At 39.7% G+C, this 23,677-nt stretch overlaps 1 protein-coding gene across 2 annotated transcripts in view; it reads right to left on the reverse strand.

Annotated features, from left to right (window-relative positions):
• The window catches only part of larp1 (La ribonucleoprotein 1, translational regulator), a 58,088-nt gene extending 43,957 nt beyond the window's left edge, over positions 1-14,131 (reverse strand). For both annotated transcript variants that reach the window (XM_044370049.1, XM_044370048.1), the window contains exon 1: positions 13,454-14,131. In XM_044370049.1, the coding sequence (XP_044225984.1) occupies positions 13,454-13,844 (391 nt within the window). In that variant the 5' untranslated portion in view covers positions 13,845-14,131. The remainder of the gene's footprint in view (positions 1-13,453) is intronic.
• Between the last annotated feature and the right edge of the window lie 9,546 nt (positions 14,132-23,677).

Here is a 23,677-nt window from a genome sequence, read left to right on the forward strand (position 1 = left end):
ATCCTTCTACTACAGGCATGTGGGCATCAGTCAAGAGTTGCTCACAGGGCTGCTCAGTGTTCACCGCATATCAGGTGATATCAGATGATAGTTTAAGGTCAGAGGAGAGTCTCCCAGGGCCAGGGCGTCTGCCGAACTATAAGCCGCTCTTCCTCAGGCGGTCACACTGTCAGCAGTGAATCCAGACAAGACGCTCTTTTCTACACGTCTGCTTCTTTAGGGTTTTAATGCCTTACAGGAACTAAGAGCCTAGTTTTAGATTCGGGTTACTGGGACGTCACTCCTGCCCCCCGAAAAAAGTCCCTGCTCCCTGGGCTCAACTTCCTGATGATCCAGGATATACTGGAGTAGCAACTGGTCAAACCCAAACTTCCAGACTGCTACAACATGTGTAGTGAATTCATCCACGGGCTGCAACTGTTATAGTGAAAAAAAAAGCAATCACGGTTTCTCAGAGGCCGCGGCGATATCTTCAATTTATCACTTTTGTCTGACAAACAGTCCAAAACCTTAAGATGTTCAATTTACTGTCATATATTACAAAGGAAAACAGAAAATTGTCACATTTGAGAAGCTGGAAGCAAAGAGCATTTAGCATTTTTGCTTGAAAAATGACTGAAACCCTTAATCGATTATCAAAATGATGATCCAATTGTCTTTCGATCTAATTGTCGAATTTTTGCTGCGCTAATTAATTCAATCTTTAAAAAAGCCCTGATCAGTTTTAATAACGAATACTAGGACATGAAATACGAATTTCCTTATTAATTGAAGTTTGGAGTCAGATGTTATTCTCATTTTGTCCAGAATCAAACAAGTCTCTGTCCAAGAAACTGAAAATTCACCGATTTCATCCTGATAAATAGAAAAAACAGCCAATCGAGTTATTTTACAGAGATGACAAAATTCTAACATCACAATTGCACATCAGTAAATGACAAAGTAAACTACATCTCAAACCAAATCACAAATTTTCTCTCCAGATCTTCATTTCATGAGTTTTTTTATTTGCTCAAAAAACAGCACTGCAAGCGTGAAAGCACCTTGAGAACAGTCTGACTCGACAGGTGGGAGAGAGGGCTGGGTGTTATCTAAGCATTATGTGCTCAACTGTACAAGAGCGCTGATAAAAGTGTTATACTCTCTAAAACTCAAGGTCGGGTCAGGTGTGTGTGTGTGTGTGTGTTAAAGACAGATGGCAGAATAATAAAACAAACAAAGGAGAAAGAATAAGCGAAGACAAACGGGGACAGGATTGCTGATGATTTCGCTGTATTTGCAATAGCAAGATCAGTTTAATCAAACCAAGTGCTCCTAATTTATCCCTTAATTTCATCAGCAAATGAGAACAAAATTAATCAGAATCAAGGGAGATAATTCATTAATCCTTCTGACACAAACACTCATATGAAATCAAAATTGTTTTTCATATTTGAAGCTTTGCAGGGTAACGCTACGAAGGTATACAACCACCTGAAACATCACCAGAGAGAACATGATTCAGCTCTAAATTAAACTTTCAAAAAAAGTCAAAAAATACACACAGTTTCCCCACACTTGCTGCAGTTCACCAGTCACAGACAAATGTGACCTTCTTGTTTGACCTGCAACTGTGTCACTCCCGAGCAATTTTGAATAAACAAAACAAACAGCAGGATTGAGATGGATCAACTGTACCTGAAATACAATCTGTCACACAGACACAACAGCGGTGTACATAACAAACATGGTCCTAACACAACATTTTGAGGTGTGTTGTGTTTGCTTCACCAAACAAGCGATGACAAGATCAGATGATAAAAGAACAGCCAGCTTATAAAGTGAGGGGGGCAAAGAAGTGAATACTGAACTTTTTGTAGGAACATTTCTACACATTTTAGGAAATACACCTGCTTATATTCTTCCCAGGAGTTAGATGACAAGACAGATATCAATTTAATCTGTGTATTCAGTAGAGGGCTGTTTGATATGTTGAACCTAGCTTAACAAAAGATTGCCAGTCAATGTCAATCAAACCAGGAAATAAATATGTTTGCGACAGCTTTTATTTATATAATTTATTGTATTAGCCAAAAGGCTAGCCTAGCCTCATATATATCTAAGAATTACCAGGGTTTTTTTGTTTGTTTGTTTTTTTGCGTAAGTTAAATGTCCAAAAGCTATGTGGACAGGACTTCTGAGATGTAGCATGTAGCCACCAGGTCCAACTGTTGACAGCTAGTGGACGCTAACCGCTTTATAAATCACAAGGTCTCATTTTGTATTTACAGATACAATTAAGTCCATTTTTGAAGAGCAGGTTTGACTAGAGTGGCTAAGAGCTAAGCTAACTGTTGACCCCTACTTCCTGTCTTTATGCTAAACTAAGCTAAACATGTTTTGGACCAAACCGGACCAAATGCAAACAGTTGAAAGTCCTGGAAACGTTAGAAATGTTACAGACCTTGTAAAACTGCTGACTTTAAAGAGGACATATCATGCACATTTCCAGGTCTACATTTTTGTTCTGGAAGGTGCTTCCAGAGCTGCTCTACTGGAAGGTCTTTGCATGATTTTCAGTTCAAAAAACTCCTTGTTTATCTTACACTGGCCCTTTACGCAGCCCCTCAGTTCAGCCTCTGTCTGAAACAGGCCGTTTTAGCTCCTGTCTCTTTAAGGCCCCGATGAGCCCACTCTGTTCTGATTGGTCCACTGCCAGAAGCTACATCACGGCAGACTTCAAGCCACTCAGGAGGCTACATCAACAAACCATGAAACAAATCATAATGTGGTAAGTTTTCACTACTTTGTCTTCAGTCTTTACTCGAAATGTCAACTTCTCAAATACAGTGTTGACCTGCTCTATGTGAAAAGTGCCCTGAGATAACTTTTGTTATGATTTGGCGCTATATAAATAGAACTGAACTGAATCCAATCAGAAATTTGCAAGTGGACAACATGAACAAAATATGGAAAAACCTTAGCAACAAAGGCTACATAACAGACTGCTGTTTGTGGGCATCTTTGTGGAAAAGTGGGTTGAAGCCCTGGATTTTGACTTGCAGGGAGCAGCTCTACATACATTAACCTCAAGTTTTGGAACTTTGACCATGTTTAGCAAAGACATCCAACATCATAACACTATATAATTAACATAACAGTGACTCAGGAGCTTACAAGACTGACTCATAACATAACACTGCATTCATCCATTAACTGCTTTTCCCCTCATCATCACTTTACCCAACACACATTAGCATGTAGTGACTCCTCTACCTCTCTCGAGTCCACCGTCACCCTCTCTCCTCTCCTCACAATTCATTCACATTTCACTTTGTCTGTCCGCTGCGTTTATCCCCGACGTCTTTCTTCACAGCACTCAGGAGTCAGTTGTTGCAGCCTGCTGTGCACGCCAGACTGCCAGAGGCAACCATTAACATTAACTATCACCAACCCCCGCCAGTTCACATCATCTCTCCTGCTGTCTCTCCAATATTGTGAGTTCAATTAATTCAGCTGTGTAGGGCTCTGTATCTGATTGTTTTATGAATTCAAAACACTTTACTGATTAAAACAAAAACAGCAGCCGCAGGGATTTTAAGGGTAAATTACTGCAACTTTTACATAAACTTTGTATCACTGTCCAACGTCTCCACCATTGGACAGCCTCCCTTTCTTTCCACTTACTATTATCTCTAATTGCACCAGACACAGTCCTCCTCTTTTCAGAAACACACAACCGAACACACACCACCTCAGGTGGAGCCCAAAGACAAATTCCCATGGGTGCTGCAGCACACACACACAAGTGACAATACCTGCTCCAAAGCCCACGGGGTATCGCTGGTGAAACCTATAAATAAACCTTGTGCCACGTCGGCTCTGCAGTCTTAGATAAACACAGTGGTAGTTTTGGGAAACCGTCCCAGTCCTCGGCCAGATGCTGGGACTTTTTGTTGGCTATGGAAAGTAGGTTTTTTCTACTCCCACATGCGTTGTATCATCATTCTGAGGTTACATCGTATTTGAAAGATTTACTTATTTGATTCAAAAGTTGGATTCTGGGATTTCCCAATTACCGTGGAAAGTTATGTTGGAGAAAAGCAGCACAAACACCCACAGCAGCTAGCGTCTAGCAGAGAAAATCCTTGTTATAAACTTGTTAAATCTCAAGATGGATTTCAATTTCTCCCTGAATAAAAAAAAAAAAATACTGGCAAGTCTTTTAACGCTGGATTCGAGACTCAACACAGTTCCCAAAAAGGCACTGAAGACCGCCAACATGTCTTATTCTTTAAGTGCTCATTACAGGAGCAGGAACTGGAATAAGAATGTGAATATCACCTTAAAATCACTTTAAAATGTCATTTCTCACAGTCAAAATCTGAAGTAACATTTGATCAGTGTGAAACTTTATCAACCTTTAATATCTACTGGCCACATGCAGTCTGATGGTCTTACATGCACAGCAGAGCAGAGTGACGACAGAGGAGGGAAGCCGGTCTGCAAGAACCAAATATGGAGGAAACGACAGTCAGAGCGCACACCGCCTGCCTGCATGCCCCACACACACACACACACACACACACACACACACACACACACACACCCACACGTCAAAGACTCTCCCCGGCGTCACATGATTAGTGTGGTGACATCATCTCTTGCAGAGTAAAAAGCTCAGACAGCAGAGGGCCGGGAGGCGTCTCCCTGCGTACAATGAGCCGCAGAAAACATAAACATAATAAGCAGAGGTCACAAAAGGAAAGCATGACACAGACTTTAACGAATCTCACCTGACGTCTCACGCCTTGATGTTGAACTCGAAACTGTTCGGCTCTGCACCCAAAATTCCTAAAATTCCTAAATCTGATGCTTTTCTGCAGGTTGCATGGAGCTAATTTCAGCTGCAGTGTGTTGCTGTGAGTTTTGACTGAACAGCTGCTTGATATGACAACTGTCTAATGTTAATGATTCAAGATATTTACTGCTGTCATGACTACGACTGATAGAACGTTTCCTCAGGATATAAATTTATCGTTCAGATCAAAATTTATGTGCAAAACAAAAATGCTGGGTTTTTTTTTTTTTTTTTTTTTTTGGAAAAAGGAGGGGGTCGTCTTATAATCAGGGTTGTTGTATATTCCTAACAATGCACCTGTTCAACAAGCTGGAGCCTTTTTATTTCTGGTTGACAATGAATCGCCTGTTACTCCATTCAGAGTGCAACAAACCCCGAGTCGCAGCGAGCCAACGCCCCAAATACTTTTGTTTGGAGTTTTCTGTCTGCTTTACAAACACGGACACTAACTAAACTGAACTCCCGCTTTTGGCTACAGGAGCTCTAGTCACACCATCATCTTCACACACTCTTGATGCAACCCTGAACGGTCCACACCCTGCCGATTCTGCACGGAGGGATGGACCACTATCGCCGAGTCCAGACACGACCCTGAGATAGATAAAAGCGGTTTGAGCTGGAAGACTTTAAGACAAGAGCTCATCTTAAACAGCTGACATAGTGAGTGTGTGTGTGCGTGACGGGTGGGTGTGTTATGTGTAGCGCTAAAGGTGGAGTAGAGTAAATACCACAGAATTCAGGCTGCTACACCCTCCCACCCACCCACCCCCCGGTTTACTCTGCTCTGACGTTCTCAACTTTGATACCAGTATAAAGCTTCAAGTCAAACACTAACAAGCACAAAAGTAATTTGTGGGTATAATTCACACCTGTGCACTTGTTAATGTGACTTAACATTTACACATCCTGTAACTGCTGTAAAACTAACGTGTGTTTTGGTTTTGACAATAACAGAGAGTGAAATATTAAAACCCAAGACGCCAGGTTATTATTTTTTTTTATGGCTGCACAATCACATCAAATGGACAGATGCCTTGTGCATTAGCCTATTTTAAGCACATTTCTGCAAAATTCACTTTGGATCTCCATGAGAAATAAATAAAGTTAAAATAAAGATCTGTGGGTTTGGATTTTGTTTGACTGCACATTATGAATTCGTACTGCTTCTGCTGCTGTACTGCATTTTCTCAATTAGCCCAAAGCCTGCAGACCTCAAATGTCTTCTTTTGTCCAGACCAACAGTCCAAAATTCAAAGATATTTAGTTTACTGTCATAGAAGACTAAACCAGAAAATATTCATTGTTTTTCTTTGAAAAACGACTCAAAAAAAATGAATCAACTATCAAAACAGCTTTTATTAAAATTAGATTATCAAAATTGGTTGATCGACCAATCGTAGCAGCTCTAATTGTGCTACATGATATTACTGAGAATGAGGTTTAAGAGTTGGATGTCTCAAAAATGAAAAGAGACACTTAATAACATGATCTATTGGACCAGTAGCAAGAGTGGGAGCATTTATCTGGTTTATAAAAGGTGTGGGTCAAACAAAAGGCATCAGTTTTCGCCTAAACCTCCAAACAGGAAGACACCTCATTCCCACAGGCCGACCAATCAGCTGAGCTCGAATGAACAAAGTGAGCACCCATTCAGAAGCAGCAGTCAGTCCTGCAACTGTAGACCCACTTTACCCATTTACGCATCAGCACTCCTTCCAGGTTCACGACCTTTGTCGGGTCCCAACACCTCGTAAAAACCCGACTGCCAACAGCCCCGGGGTGTCTGATGACAGAAGGTGGGGGTCTGCCTCTTCACGGCCCGAAACAAAGAGGACAAGATTCACAAGGCAGGGACAAATGGGGAAGACTAGTCAGGTGTCCATGCTAATTTTGAAACTGCAACCCCCGACTCTGTGAAACTGTGCTGCAGGAATGCCAAGCAGCTTCAAAACATCTCACACACACACTTCAGAGTCCTTCAAATTCACAACTTAATTCAAAGCTGGCAAAAAAAAGAGCCGCATGTATAACCCCCCCGCGGCTGGGTGTTACTGATTTTCATTAATCAATTTGAAGTTTGAGATGACCCTTCACAGACCGAAAGCTCCTGTATTAATTTGCAAAGTTATATAAAAGTGCAAAGAGAAGGAGGCTTTCATTCAACAGTCCCATTCTAACCAAAGTTTGGAACAAACAGAGCTGCATTTGCAAGTGTTAAATAAGGTTCCTGCATATGCTAAAGGAATGCTAATGAATCGAGCCGGGCTGGTCAGTCCTGATTCCTTGATCAAAAGAGCACACCTGATCTACAAAAAAAAAAGCAGATTGCATTCCTCACAACAGCTCCTGATCCTAAGAGGGGAAAAAATGACTTAAAATAGAGGGTATCAATTTCTAATACCTCAAATTGAAAACTGTGTATATGATTACATAATGTTCTTGTCTCAGCAGAATCAGACAAAGGCCGGCTGCCTTCATGCATAACAATCAAAATTTAAAAAAAAGAAGAGGAATGAAACATTTCAGGGCTCCTCATCAAAATTATTGGCCACAGCTTTACTGTCTGTTAACAGCAACAGGTGCCACAACCAGGCCTGAAACTAACCAGTTTACCAGCCAAAGTGGCTGCATTTTGTTGGCAGTTAGAGTTCATGTTTTGTACCGGACTGTCTGATTAATTGGAAGATGTTTACTCTGTATGTTCTCGTTTGCAGCAAATTGGATTTCGCTGCCCACCAGAAACTGAAAATGTTTAAGAACTTGGAAGAAACTTTAAGTAGAGAGGGTATGTTCATAATAAGACAATAGTACTCTTGTTCTGTGGTGACACATCAGAAGGAGGTTGGTGACACCACTGCCAACATTTAGCACTAATTCACCATAAACTCCCTCAGGGGCTGACATACAATGATGAATCAGGACATTAAAAGTGTTCAGAGGAACTGAGCTGATTTGTCTTTCTGGACCATACACATGTGAAATGTACTGGAAAGCTGTGAAACCAGTTTAACTTTACTTAAACACATTAACAAGACAGTCAAAACAATAAAAAAAAAAAAAAGGATCTTGGTTGTATCAGATCAGAGAAATGAATTCTTTCACACCTGTCCAACTGACTCCCTGTTTTTGTTCAACTGCCCCACTTTGCATTTGTTGGCATATCTTTAGCAAATCCAACATTCAGAAAAATATACAAAACAGCATACTGCAGACGCATTGAACACGCTGCTGCACAAACAGGAGTAGTGAGTCAGCTAAATGCCTGAAATGTAAATGTCAGACGAGCTTCAACGCTACAGTCAGAGGTAGCCTGGTAGCCAAATGCTTATGGAGCATACCACACAACCGCAAACGTCCATGGCTCCATTCCAGTGAGCGACTTAAGATGCATGTCATACTTTCTCCCCCCCTGGTTTCCTGTCTGCCTCTATACTAAACTGTCCAGTAGAGGTGAAAATGTCCACAAAAAACCAAAAACTTAAAAAAAAAAAACCAACCTTAGAGTCAGAGCTGCCTCAGTAATAGTGCTGTCAGACCAGATTGAACTGGTGAAATTTAATGTGTGGTGTGGTGAAAAACAGGCAGGACATAAAATAGCATGGCTGTAAGGCTGTAAGCATAAACTGCAAGGGGCTAGCATGGATAGCAAGTTAACAACAGTCCATAAATTTGTAAATGACACAACTTATGAAACACTTCACTGTTATTAACCTCTGTCAAAGACACTGACGTTAAGTAGCATCCACCTCTGCTGCTTGTATTAATCACTGTGCGGTCCTATAACCAATCAGCATTTCCTGAAGGGGGAAGTCAGTCTCATCTCATCTCTCTAACTGGCAGGACTTTGGAGAGCCTCACGATTTTGTTAGTCAGAGTTAACTATAACTGACTGAACTGGGCACAAATTGAAGAAAGCGGGGTCAACTCAAAACCAAAAGCAAATGTCTTGTTCTGAGTGAAATCTGATGTGACCACACATTAAAAAAGGGTATCCTGCAGAGTTTCTTCACTGTGCACGAGCACGTAAGCGATGTGATACACATTCCTGGTGCCCGCGTCACGCGAATCCACTGATCAGTTTGTCGGTGGCAGTAACACAGAAACAAAAATAGCAATGTGCAGCTCTGTAACTGTGTAATATTGAGGAAGGAAATGCATTCAACATGTATCTGTTAGACCTCAAAGTTTCAACGAGCACCACTAAATGTAAATATAGCTTTTGTTTGTTTTCAAGAAAACTCCACACAGGTCACCTTTAGGCTGCGTTCAGACTAAATACAGCAATGCGTGAAAAATGGCAATCTTCCCATTCATTTGAATGGGGGCAGTGCGTTTACGCTGCGGGGTGGGGACCAAATAGGACTCAGCAAAAAAAAAACAAAAAAAAAAAAACGCAGCAGCCATCCAGCAAAAAGTTGAACCAGAATCAACTTTTGCCAGAACGTGACCCGACGTCATGCTGCAGTGGCCAATCACATACATGCAACCTGCAGGATTACCCGACCCTAGTGCTGGATTTGGTCTGAATGCAGCCTTAAGCCTGTAGCCAGTACTTTCCGCAGACCAGCCTATAGAAAACTGTTGTTGCATTGCCAGATTCTCAATTGTGGTTTCTGGTGAGAGTATGAAGAATGCGGCCACACACCCTTGAAATGAGACAAATCACAACCATGTTTACTTCTAATATTACTAGCAGCCAAACACTGATGAGTCTACTGTCTGAAGCTAACGAGCCTAACCAGCGTTTGGTAATCTCCTGACAAGAACAGGCTGCATCACAAAGTTTAAGTGATTCAAATAATTTCCGATAATGTCCTCTCCAACCTCTGGATGGAGATTCAGAGTATCAAAGGCCAGGTCTAACGGGGTGAAATTTTCTTTTATCTCTCACTCCATCATACTGTTAAATGCTCATGATGAGTCAGCTGATGATCACTTGTCCGTATAACAAGACGTGGGTGGTGAAGATAATGATGTTTAAGCATTGAAGGCTAGGTTGGATGGTGATGGCTGGATGTACTCCAGGTTTCACTTTAATTATACATGTGTAGTAGGTTTTTGTCATATTGTATGTATTTCATTATGAGTCATGTTCAAGTTTGTGTATTTCTCTTTGCGGAAAAAACAACAATGACAGGTTCAGCCACCCAGTTCCAGTACTCTACTGTAGCTGGTGACATGCCCACCACTGTCAGTTAAAATTATTTATCCCCAACAAAAGTAGAGGCAAGTCTGAGGTGACTGAAAATGCGCTGCTTATTCTGAATCCAAATCTTTCTCTTGCCACAAATTAAAGACACATTACAGTAACATACAACCACACTGTGACCCTAAATCAAGCTGTCTGAGCCATGGAAATACATTCCCAGTCTTTCAGCTGTTGCTTTTATCCTGGTTCTTGTTCAAGGACACACAGGGAGTACACACACACACACACACACACACACACGGCTGATTAGAGCGCAATCTACTTATTAAAAAGACAAAAGGTTCTCACTTTTCGGTTAGTGAACAAACTAAAAAGAAATACAGGTCTTTCAGTTTTGCTAAAGATGCCACAATCTTCAAGAAATAACACTGAAAGAGTAAAACATTTGAGAATTGCTACACTTAAGTCTGGGGCTGCAAGTAACGACTACTTTAATTGTTCATTAATCTACCAATTCTCTTTTCAGTTAAATCGATTGATGATTCAATCTATGAAATGTGAAAAAAGTGTCTATCAAAACCTCCTCGAGTCCAAAGAGACATCTTTAAAAGTATTGTTTTGTTCAACCAAAAGAAAAAAAAGATTTTAGTTTACGATATATGACAACAAAAAGCAGGAAATCTCATTTGAGAAGCTGAAACCAGAGAATGGTTGGTATTTTTCATTATTATTGCTTGAAAAACAATGAAACAATGAATCAATTATCAAAATAGTTTCTGATTATTTTTTCTGTCGATTGACTTATCAATTCAACGACTAATCATTCCAGCTCCACTTTAGTCAACACTCGCACATCAACATCTGGCAGATTTCCTCAAGATACAGTCCCATTTGTCCAACATTATTGGCTTCAAGATATTTAACAAAAGGTGAGTTTTGGGGTGTTTGTTCTTTGGGGATCTACAAATTATTCAATTGATCCAATCAGAGGAAGGAAAAGTCACTCTTTGTTTGAACTAGAGCTGCAACAATCAGATGATTGATTAGTTGCCAACTATGAAATTAAACTCAAACTGTTGTTGACTGTTGGTCAGGACAAAACAAGACATTTGAGGACGTCAGTTTTGGTTTTGGGAGACAGTGAGCGACACTTTTCACCATTTTCTGACATTTTATAGATCAAACAGCAAGATGAAATGAGAAAATAAACAGATCAATCGATAATGAAAATAACTGTTAGTTGCAGCCCTAGATTATACTGTTCACAAGTCATGGACATACGATTTTCAACCACGAGTCCAAGGCAGACATTTTGTTGCATTATGGGGTCACAAGCAAAAAAAAAAAGTTTGAAATTGCTACTCTAAACACACAAATTCACTATCCAGCTTACAATTAGCATTTAACCAATATCCGTCTTTGAATTCAGCTTGAAAACAGAGCAGCACTGCCTGGTTATCTCAACCTTTGGCTCCAAGCCATTGTTACTTGCTGATTTGACAGCTTCAGGAGCACATTTATCCAAATCCACCCAGGCTGGTCCACATTCAGGGTACAACCTGTACCCTGAATGTGGGCGTTAGTTACACATGCTGCAGCACAGCAAACAAACTGCCTGGCAAACAAAAAGACATCACAAAATACAGACAGACTGCTGTCAGAACAGACTCATGATGACCTGGCTGTGTAACTGTAAAACAGACAGGACAAAAAACACACACACACACATGGCTGAGAGACAAGAAACCACCTTGTCTTCACACAGCAAGCAGTTGTCTCACACCACACAATTGATTATTGTGGCTTTGCTTTGGTTGCAATCATCCCCTTAATTAGAGATGAGTCAGATGTGTATTTGACATGTTTTTATGTGAATGTGTTTTAATGTGTCTTGTCTGGATGTGACATAATGTTTTAATGTATTAACGCTTGATAGCAGATTTTTGCACATTCAAGTCAAAGACAAATTTCTGCCTTTTGAATGCAAAAAGTAGACAGTAAAGTATTTTCTATTCTATTTATGACAGAACATAATTAGTGGATCAGTGTGAGATCATGCAGGAGCCATGATGACTCTTGCACACTGCCTGCCTGCTAGCTCCCATGCTAACATTAACTAGCTGGATGGATAAGCAGGCAGACGCCGGGTTTGAGCTGACAACAAATACACGATGTGACAACCGGGTTATTAACCGCGGAACAACCAGACTGTCTTCCACGGGACAACCTGAAATTATCCCAGGTCTCTTGAGTTTGATCCGGTGTAGCTAGCCTGCTAGCAGCGGCCATGCCTTTTCTCTCTCTCGGGGAACACGTGGAGTGAACACGTGACGTCTCACAACAAACCTGCTCGTTTTAACAGATTAAAACGAGCAGATGTTTCGTGTTTGGTCGTGTTTCGGTGTCGAGAATTGATCCTAGAAAGGCTAAAAAAAGCTGACATGTTTCTCACAGGGTGTCTGGATACGGACGGTAGCATCCCAGAGGCTAAGCTAACTTGCCATCTGAATGGGAAGGGCTTTGACGACGGACTAGGCCAAAAAGGAGTCTGTCTGTGTGCGCTATTGTTAGCTGGCTGAGCAGCCACACAGCCGGCCAAGCTGTTCGTGGCTTTTCTGCTAATTGATGCAATGCGAGACAAGGGCGGATGTCACATTAGTGTCTGGCCTGACTGTACGTCGAAACACGTCTCAAAAACAAGCCTATAAACAGTAGTAAACACTGGTTTAAACCTTTGGCAAGTGCGGGGAGTGTGTCATGCTAGAAGGACACGGTGATGAAGTCACTCTCCTAACTTTAAAAAGGAGGATGCTCTCCCTCCCCTCCCCCTCCCAAAAAAGCCAAAAAAATTCATCCACAAACACCAAAACCTCATCTTCTAAAATGCACACAGATTGTCTGGTGTGATGACACAAGCACAGTAAGTTCACCAGCACTGCACGATAACACAACGTGTCCATAAACGTGCAGAGCAAGCAAGCAAGCATATGTCTATTTTCTTCCCCTTAATAACGCCTCTAACTACAGACACACCAGAACTGCATCTTTAAATTGACCGAAAGTCAAGTTAATATCACCACTTAAAGCAGAAGAGCCAATTCAGCCCTTTCAATGTTATAAAAACAAAAAAAAAGGTGTGATGAAGGATCATTTTAACTAATTTAAGGGTGTGATCCCTTGTGCAATCATCCACCTATACATCCACTTTGCCACCCTGAACTCCAGGAATAGCCTTCACTTAGAGGAGGAGGAAGGGGAGGCTTTCACTCCAAATATATCCAGCTTGCAGGGGAGCAACAAGAGGGCTTGTTTATTATGCACTCACTTGGCTCTTTTGGTTCAACAAATGCTACACGATACCGATGACAGCTGCTCGGTCATCCCGTGTGACCACACCTGGACGGACACACACACAGAACAGGACACTGACAGCCAGAAAATAAACATGTAGGGAGGGTACAAACCGTGGTGTGCTTGTCCATTCACGCTGACCACGGTCACCGCATTCATTTTCCTTGTCCACGGGTTCACCTTGGGCGGGGGAGCTTCAGTAAACTCCTTTCTGCTGCTGCTTTTAACACCCTCCTCGTTTTGCTTGTCGTCGCTGTCACAACCCTCCTTGCTCCCCTCTGTCGCCTGTTTTGGGGTCTGCTCCTCCGCCGTGTCGCCGGGGGTCCCTCCCTGCCCAGGGCTGCCGCCGCCGCTGCTCCCTTGCTCGGCGACACCCGTCTGCCGCTTGGCCCCGTCGCCCCGGCCGCCCTCCTCTTCCTCCGGCTCGCCGCGGATCACTTTGCCGTGCTCCTCCGCTTTGGCAAGCGGGTTGCCGGGCAGGAGAGCCTCCACCTGAGTGGCCATTTCCCACCACCGTCTTTCTTCCCCCCTCAGGATTACCAGTCCTCTCTCCCCCCCCTCCCCGGCCCGAATTCGCCTTCAATTCAAGGAAACGTGAAGTTATTCCGCGTCGTGTGCCGCTCCTCTGTCGCTCCCAGACCAAAAGAGCTTCGGTCTAAGACGCAGAGCAGTCCGCGCTGGATTAAAACATATATAAAAATAAAGAAACGTGTCCGAGGGCCTCTCAGGATTACAACCTTATCTCCACCACTAGCAGCAATATGGATGATCCCCACCACGCGATAGAGGGGTGCGCGCACGTACAGTGTGTAGCGACGTAAAGCCGGGAGCGCGCTTTTGAGTCAAAGCAAGCCGGTGCTGCTTTCAAGTGCATCCCCGTCGTAAAACTCTTTTAAAGGATAGGTTCACAGCTTTTCAAGTCTGTCTTAAAACAACAGCCAGGTGCCCAAATGAACACTGAAAGAGGTTTTCTCGCTGTAATCATTCCTCCCGTTCATACTGGCTATTAAAAGATCCCTTTAAAATGTGCTTTGATGGGGCCAAAATCCACAGTGTGTCCACACACTCATTTTGTGCAAAAATACATTTAAAAGTTTATCTGAAGTTTATATGAGGCTTCAGCAGTGTGAGTTAGTCATATCAAGTGGATATCTGACACATTTACAGTCTTTTTAGCATCAAATTCCCTCTTTGTGTTTCCCCGGACAGTGTTTCCCTGTTGAGCTGCGGTGGAAGTATAGTAACAAAAAGAGGGACTTTGGCACTAAAAAAACTGTAACGTAGAAAGATATCTACTTGAAGCTTCATATTAGCTTTTAAATACATTTTGGCTCAGGACAAGGACTGTGGATTTTGTCCCCCATCACTTACATTGTAAGTGCATTTTGAAGGGATCTTCTAATAGTCAATATGAAAAGAAGGAATGATTATGGCAAGAAAAACCTGTTTCCATTTGGGCTTGTTTTAAATTCTTTAATTTCCAATTTCAGGTATTATAATAAAGTGCCACTTTGTCAGGCGCTTTCCAGTGCTTTTAGTGACAAAATTCATCACAGGTAAATATTTGTATTAAGTGAGTGTGTATGTGGAATCGGCCCAGTTTTGTGTGGCAGTAAAGGGCAAAATGCTCACTGTGTATGTTTTTTTTTTTTTTGTAAATATTCTGCAGCAGTAGATCTGGACAAAAACATAACTGTCCTCAACAAGAGTATAATTTGACTTAAAACCAAAGCTCCATCAACAACAGATGGAATTAAAACATATAATTTTATTTACCACATAGCACTCCAATAAAACACACCATTTCAAACAAAATTTTATATAAAATTTTCCATGCAGCACAGCTTCCTGCTTGGTTACCAGATAATCAAAAATTTACTGGTTGTAAGTGAACCATGTCATATCTTTTATGTATGGCTTGATTAAATTACAGCTTTCTTTGTTCCAGAGGAGCTGATTGCTTTCTATAGCCAATGAGATACACAAATAGGCCTACATAACATGAACAGTAACCTCTCACAGTAACACATGACAGGAAGACAATTAGTCACAATATCAAACTCAAAGAGATAGTCTCACATTCATTGTATTTGCTGCCTGTTCAGTAAAACATTTAACTTAACATCAGTCAGCAGTGGTGGAAAAGGTATTCAGATCCTTTACTTAAGTAAAAGTTGTACAACCATAACATGATAGCATGCTATTACATAAATCACTGGGTTATCATTATGTGATACATTAACATGTAAGCAGCATTTTAATGATCTATCAGGTTGAGTTGGAGGTAATTTTAACTATTTAATTGCTGTGTAGATTAATCTATAACAATGAATCACATTTTATAGGTTGATCATATGTTTTAATGGAAACATCCTAACTATAGCAACTATAGCTGTCAAATAGATGTAATGGAGTTGAAGTACAGAATAGCATAGTGTATAGTGGAAATACAAATAGGCATTTTAAGTAAGTTTAAGTAAAAAATTGTTGTTTTTTTTTTACCACTACCAGTCACAACAACAAGTGTGTGCAACTAGTTAAACAATGTAATTTATCAGTCAGCATTTTTCTAAGCGACCTAATTTTATTTTATTCAATTTTATTTTATTTTATTTTTATACCATTAATTTGTGAGTGACCATGCATTCAATATATTAAACATAAATTCTGGACCATGTATACATAGATGACATACATCAATAAAACAAATAATAACAAAACATTTTGTCCTTTTTTAGTCCTTTCACTGCGTTTATTTATTTATTTTCTTACTTAATGTATTTCTAGGCTTAAATCATTTTTTTTCCGGAAAACACCTGAACGCAGCCTGGAGTCCTGCATGACGTCGGTGTCGCCCTCTGAACTCCGCAAATCACCGTTAACTCATTAAACATCTGTTGAAAACACCAGTTTCTATCGTAACCACCAGCCCACAAAACCTTATGGATATGACATGTCGTTTGTTTGTCATTCATTCACGTATTTCATGTTACTCTGCTTTAAATTATCTGTAAAAGAATGAGGGAAAATGTACTTAAAGTCCCTCCGCACTGTTCCTACACGCTATACACGTGTCCATACCGGAGCTGCACGTGTGCGCTCACGCCCTCAGTGGAGTTTTCCAGAGAAATTCACCAAACGAGTTTTTTTTTTTTTTTTTTTTTTTTTTTCTTGTAGCGTCACACTTTTACCATAACAGACTGTGAGTTTAAGTTTGTGTCAGTGTTGAGTCCATGTCGGTTGTGTGAGATTGTTTGTGTGTGAGAGAGAAAATGTGTGTGTTGTGTCTGTAGTGGCATCCATTAAAAGGTCTTTTTTAGTTTGTGTGGTTGATTATATAATAGCCATAGGAGTTCACGTCGGACTTGCCATTTGATACTGTGTGTGTGTGTGTGTGTGTGTGTGTGTGTGTGTGTGTGTGTGTGTGTGTGTGTGTGTGTGTGTGTGTGTTTGTGAGAGTGTGTTTGAGAGAGAAAAGGTCTATTTATGTTTGAGAAAGAAAGTTTGACTCCACATGAGTTGACTCTGCTTTTACAGCCTACAGTGGTGGAAGAAGTATTCAGATCCTTAACTTAAGTAAAAGTACCAGTACAGCAATGTAAAAATACTCCATTACAAGTAAGTCCTGCAAAATGTTACAGTAAAAGTAGTGGTTTGGTCTCTCTGACTGATATATTTTTATATATGACATTATTATTATTATTATTATTATTATTATTATTATAATATCAGTGTGTAAGCATCAAGTTGTAGCTGTTGGAGGTGGAGCTAGTTTCAACTACTTTATATACAGTTAGCTAGTTTAGTCCAGTGGTTCCCAACCTAGGGGTCAGGCCCCTCCAAAGGGTCACAAGAGAAATCTGAGGGGTTGTGAGATGATTAACGGGAGAGGAAAGAAGAAAAAACAAAGTTCTGAAACACAAATACATTTTCAGTTTTTGGACTTTTTCTCTAATCTTTGATTTTTGGTGAAATATTGGATCATTTGAATATTTATTTAAATGAAACCATGTGAGAAGTTTAGAGGGAAAAATCACTATTTGGTGGAGCTGTTAACAACTCATAGACATCTGAAATGTGACCCCGACTACACACTGCTTTTTGTATGAAATTAAAAGCCAAAAAGGTTGGAAACCACTGGTTTCATCTTTAACAATGTGTATTTTAAAAGCTTGTTATATTATCCATTATGTCAAATCTTCATCTGAAAAGTAACTAAAGCTGTCAAATAAATGTAGTGGAGTAGAAAGTACAATATTTCTCTCTGAAATGTCGTGGAGTGGAAGAATAAAGTAGCATAAAATGGAAATACTCAAGTAAAGTACAAATACCTCAAGATTGTACAATAAGTTAAGTAGAGTTAAATAAAGTACAGTACTAGTAGTAAATGTACTTAGTTCCTTTCCACCACTGTAAAGTTTGACATAGGACAGACAAATGAGAATTATACCAGATGTGACTTAAAGTATCAAAAAATGCTGACAAACATCACAGGAGCTCCCGCTGCTGCACATATCTTGCAGGATTCCTCGTGTATTCATGACTAAAGCTTAAAATATGCCGTCGGTACTGATCATTACCTGTGTGTAGTTTTCTCACTATGCACTGTAAATGGTTGTGAAGGGCGCTGCCACAACTCTGTGTGTGAATGACGGGCGTGTCAGGGGGTGTGCAGGAGAAAATTGTGTTGAGAATGAAAGGAAAAAGAAAGAAAGAAAGAAAGAAGGAGTACTCATTATTACTGGAACTCTGCCTGTACACTTGATTTCACTGTATATGAATGTGTATAAATATGCTACTAATAAACTGATCCATGATTCAGAGGCAGAGCAGCTTTATCAATCTGTGATTACATGTCGATTCCTTGCAGAAGCAAAAGAGAACTTTCCTAGAATGTAAAAAGAAAGGACAATTACTATAATTATTATATTTCAAAGCAGAACAGGTCACTTGTCATTGTAACAACAGTTATTTGTAACTTAGAGGTCTAAAAAAAAGTTAATTTTTCAACTACAGGTAGAAAATTTGATCTGCAAATCACTAACATGGCACACAAGATGTGATATTTGATTTCTCCTGTTTCCAGGCAATGGTTCACCACATGAAACACACAGTTAAAAATAACTGTTACGACATACATTTCAATACAACATAAAACTTGTAGTAGCATCAGAAACTGAGAAAACCTCAAAAATCTTAAAAACCTCACATATTAGAGCCAAAGTCCCCCAGCTGAATGGATGTGGTGGACCAGACCGGACCAGCCGCCATCCTCTGGCTGCTGTAAAGCCTCTGGCTGTTACTCACATTTTAATCACGTGACGGTCAGACAAATCAGTGCTGCAAGTGAGAAAAGCAAACAGTCAAATGTCATTTTCCTGCCTGAACACAATGTAATGAAAAGGAATGTTCGGGTGTTGAATCTGTGCAAAATAAATGTTGGTAGGTTTAAGATCATCTGTCTTTTAAATTACTTTTTTTTAAAGGCCTTTATTTAATGATGTCACACTGTTTTATTTCCAACATGTCTTATCTGTTTTATTATTACTGTTGTTTTTACTGTTTGTTTGTTTTAAATCTTATACTAGGGTATTTTAGGGTATCTTATATGTTATTTTGTTTCATTTTAATTGTCTGATTGTACTGCCTAATTGTAGTACTTAAATGTTTAAACCATGTAAAACACTTTATAAGTGCTAAATTAAGTTTATTATCATTATATTGTTATTAAAATGTTCATTGAATTTTGTAATTCTTCATTTAACTGAAAAGATTAAAAAGACAACACAAATGCATGAGTGCTTGTTGGCAGCTATACGTTCAGATTAAATCATGATAAAAAAAAAACTTAAATGCATTCACAACATTTATGAAACCATTCTGTAAAGGTGCATCTACAAAATAGTTACTTTAGGAGTCAAGAGTGGTAACAGTAACGCTATAGTAGAGTCTCATCAACCCATTTCTTCCAAAAGCTGCAGGTTACAACAGCAGATATGTTTATATCCACATAATCCAGTAAAAGATTTAATGTTCTAATGAAAAGATTTGTCTTTGAATGCATCCGGCAAGTCAGAATATGTTCCTTTAATATTTTATGCATTGGAGATCCACTGACGTTATGTTTTTCCTTGTGCAGAATGTTTAAACATGATCTCTTTTTCTTGTGTTCACATCTGGACAAACTCACTGTGGGAGAAGAGACACCAAATCAATTTCAAAATTGCATGTATTCATCACCAGACACGGAAGAGGATTGAACAACCCTCCCCCTTCCAACCCCCTCATTTATCTCTCTCTCTCTTCCCTCTATATGTTTCATGAGTTGGGTGCTGGTGGGGGGTGAAGGGATGAGGGTCTGGAAATGTTCTGTCTTGCCTCATACTGTTTGTACTGTACTGACTGTTCTAAGACTCTAAAAAATCAATAAAAATACTTGGGGAAAACAATAAGCCTAAAAATAACGATGGCGTGTGGATGTCTCCAGTTATAATTAAGAAGCGATGTGACGTTACAATCATGTAATGACTGATTCGAAAGAGTAACATAGCATTATACAGATTTTAAATTTAGGAAAGAGAGAGCACTGCTATCATGCTCTGTATCCGCAGATACCTGAGTTTAGGTATCAAAATCAAGAGAAAATAATCAGAGTGGTGCATCCCTGGTGTTAAAGATATCCTGTTTATGCAGGAGTACACACCTTATTACTTGTGTAAAATGTCTGTGGGGAGACTTTTTGTGCCAAATAATTGTCCTTGTGTAATTATAAAGGCTGTGTGTGTTTGTGTGTCTGAAAGTATGTTGAGAGCACACGTGTTTCTTGTCATGTGTGACTAACAAACTACTAAAATCTTAAGCTATTTACTTCATTCATACCCTGTGAGTAAACACAGCGTGTATTTCAGTTCCTCTTCCTTTGTTTATTTAATCTACAGTCAGTGAGTTTGTTTCTTTAACCTGACATGGTATTAGCCTGGTGCATCAGTCTGGCTCCAGGTTAGATATTGCAGTTTTTGATCTTAAGTTTCACTCCTGACTTGTGTTTTTCAAGGCCTGCAGAGTATATTTTCATTTTGTTATTGCTTTTTTTTTTTATTACTATTAGGGCTTTTACCTGACAGTATTTGCTCTTTGGAATAGTTTGACTGGTTGTCTGTATAAGATATAAACTATTGCTGTGCTGTCTGATTTTCTGTTGTATTTGTCAATTTAAAAAATCTGGCAAAATGTAGTTTCACAGTTCAATAGGAATCTTAAACTACTGACATCTTCAGCCTGTGCACTTTTGACTGTAGTGATGATGGAAGTTGGTTTGTTTGCACATTCAAAGATGTTTTTTTAGTATTAATGTGACTGTCAGCGGAAAACAACACCTCATGGCAGTCATTACTTGCTTCATCATCCTGCTCCTGCTGGAGTCTTAAGTTTCTATTTGACACAAATGTGGTTTAACATGAATGTAGAGGTGCGTAATCTCCGCAATGCTTAACGTTTTTTGTTTTTAGAATATTTGCTTTTTTCCTCTTTAATGGAAAAATGTATAAGCATTATCTTGTTTGACCTCCTGTTTATGTTGTTTTGAAATGATTCAGGTTTGGATTCAAGATATTTTGATTCCAAGCAGATGCATAAACTTCAATGAAGGAGTTCAAGTAGGTGGGTGCTGGTTGGGTGTGGTAAGAAATATGCTTTATTGCACTTTTAACCACACCTAAAAGTGATGCCACTGTGTCCTCAAGTTCACCTATACATCACTGCAGAGAGGTGAGAAATTACACCATTGGAGGTTTAAGATAGAGCTGGTTATCATCTGCATAGCAATGGACAGAGAGAATATGTGAGCGGATAATCGGATCTTTGGAAGTGGTGTATACTGAGAAGAGAAGCAGACCAAGCATTGATCCTTGAGGTACTCCTGTGGAAAGAAAGTGGACACTTGCCATGCCACTTTGAACGATTGCCCTGTGAGGTAAGATTCAAACCACCTCAGGTAGTGGACAGGAGGATCTGGGGATGTAATTTCCAGATGATTATGGATTTCACATTTCGCAGTGGGCATCTCCCCACATTTTTTTGTAACAATTACACAATGGAGAGGTGCCTGCTTTATATTTAGAAAGACAATGCAATATATGAAGTAGTAATGCTATTGTCCAATTAAAGATTGTTATTTTCATAGCAGAAATGTTATTGTTTCCCCATTTTAAAAGTCATATTTGGACAGTAAAATGCTGAAAATTTGCTTTGGCATGGCAGTGGTGTGTTTGTGTTTTTGGTCAAAAACAAGTCATGACACGTCAGTGTCAGATCAGGGTGACAATAACTTCTAATCCTACTGTTCTGCATCCTTCTTTCTGTGTGTGTCTCTCTCTTTTGTACCTGCCTGGCTACTGTTGGGCCCTGTCCATAACAACATCGACACAACACACCGCTGACGAGACACACGTACACAAACTGCGGTGCAAATGTCTGTTACCTTGAGGCGATCCCACACTGGATCAGTTTCTTCGTTCATTGAGGGATAAGGCTGACTGATTCAGACTGTGTTCACAGGCTGCTGCTGAAGATAGGAGGATGAAATACAGTATAGATACAAATACTGTATATGATGTGATTCTCTGTAAGAATAGATTTATTTTAAAACTTTGGTTTTTGCCAGATGCTGTCTTTGTATGCATTTACTTATTTTTTTCCATTTATTTTGAATTGCTTAAATTGTTTTTTGTGATGGCCTCTTTACTCTCCTCTAATCTTTTGAGGTTTGTCATAACATTCATGTGTATTTATCAAATCGTATCTTGGATTTCATCTTTGACACAGTAGCATTCTTCAGCTGCTTTGCATTACGTTTGTATGGTATATTCATGTTTGTGTTTTGTATTGCCTCTTATGTGATTTCCTACTGAGTTGTGTGATTTTGTATAAAGGCCCATCTAGGAACGGGTGTTGCAGACTAGCTTTGGTATGTGGCATTTGTCCATGCCAAGTACGTGTCCTAAAAAACTTTTACAAATAAATAAATAAGTGCATGTCTTCAAATGGCAGTAAATGATATCAAAACAAACTGCAGGATTTTTCAAACTTGGCTCTGTGTTTGTGAGTTGATGATGTATTTTCCTACATCCAGACTGCAATCGATTTTAGTGCATTTTGTACTTTTACAGACTTTATATTTGCCTGAGATTCATCACCATAAAGATTTTATAACCTTTACTTTTCAACAAACTTTTTGTTACATGGTGATGCCGGTGGCAGTAGAGGGATCGTTTGAAAGTTCTCCTTTATTGGTGCATTCAAATGCTTGTGTACATCTGAGATCTGAGAGTCGCCGCATTGATAAACTATGTGAATGATTTTGAAGCCTTGAAAAATATGATATTAATTTGGTTGTTTATTGCTTAAAAATCATTTTTGTGAGAGTTTTGATTTTGTTCTGGTACATCTCTTATTATAAAGTGAAACTACACTCTTGGCTTAGACAAGTCCCCCTCTAGTCAAAAAATGTTTTACTTCTTGTTCTTTCAGTTGAATATTTGAGCTGCACTGTGCAGAATGATGCATGTGCTGAGTTTGACCATTGAAAGCTGTTTTCACATTCATCTGCTGAAGAGGGAAAGTTAATCTGAATTTCATGGGTGTGCCTATAAGCATGATTTATGACAGTCAATCCTGGTCCAGTATTTAACTTACACAAGTGTGATGTGGAAATTTAAAGTGCACATACACTGAGAATAGACTTTTTTTGTGAAGTAGGAGACCTCTTGTGTCCAGCAATTAAAAATATTTACATATTCATGGTTTCTGAATTTTTCAATGAGGGAGGAGTAGATGTAATTTTAAGGATTTTAAACAGGGTACCTGAACATTTTTTGTGGAAAAACATGGCAGGCTGATGATTTTCATGTGTCCAAAAGCATGTCTGGAGGGGATCTTTAAGCGTTACACTTGACCTTTGTCATTAACAGTATTTAAACAGACATGAATGTACCAAGTGAAGCACTTAAATAGCACAATAGTGGTTTTGGCTTGATAACACACATTGTCTGTTGTGTATCTGTTGCTTTATTCGTTGTCTTGTGGGTTTTTCAACACACCAAAGTTTGTTTTTGTATAGTTGAATGAAACTCCATGAGCGTGTCTGAGTGTATGAGCAGAGAGGTGTATCACCGTTATTGTTGCCAACAAACATCCTTCTCTGCTAAGTTGTATCACTAGTCACACACCCTCAGACCACATAATCTCCGCACACACACACACACACACACACACACACACACACACACTAAAGCTGTTGCATTCACAGACATCGTCTCTTGTAGGTATTGCCCTGTAGG

The sequence above is a fragment of the Thunnus albacares genome, chromosome 13 (assembly GCF_914725855.1).
Source record: "Thunnus albacares chromosome 13, fThuAlb1.1, whole genome shotgun sequence".
Classification (NCBI taxonomy): Eukaryota; Metazoa; Chordata; class Actinopteri; order Scombriformes; family Scombridae; genus Thunnus; species Thunnus albacares.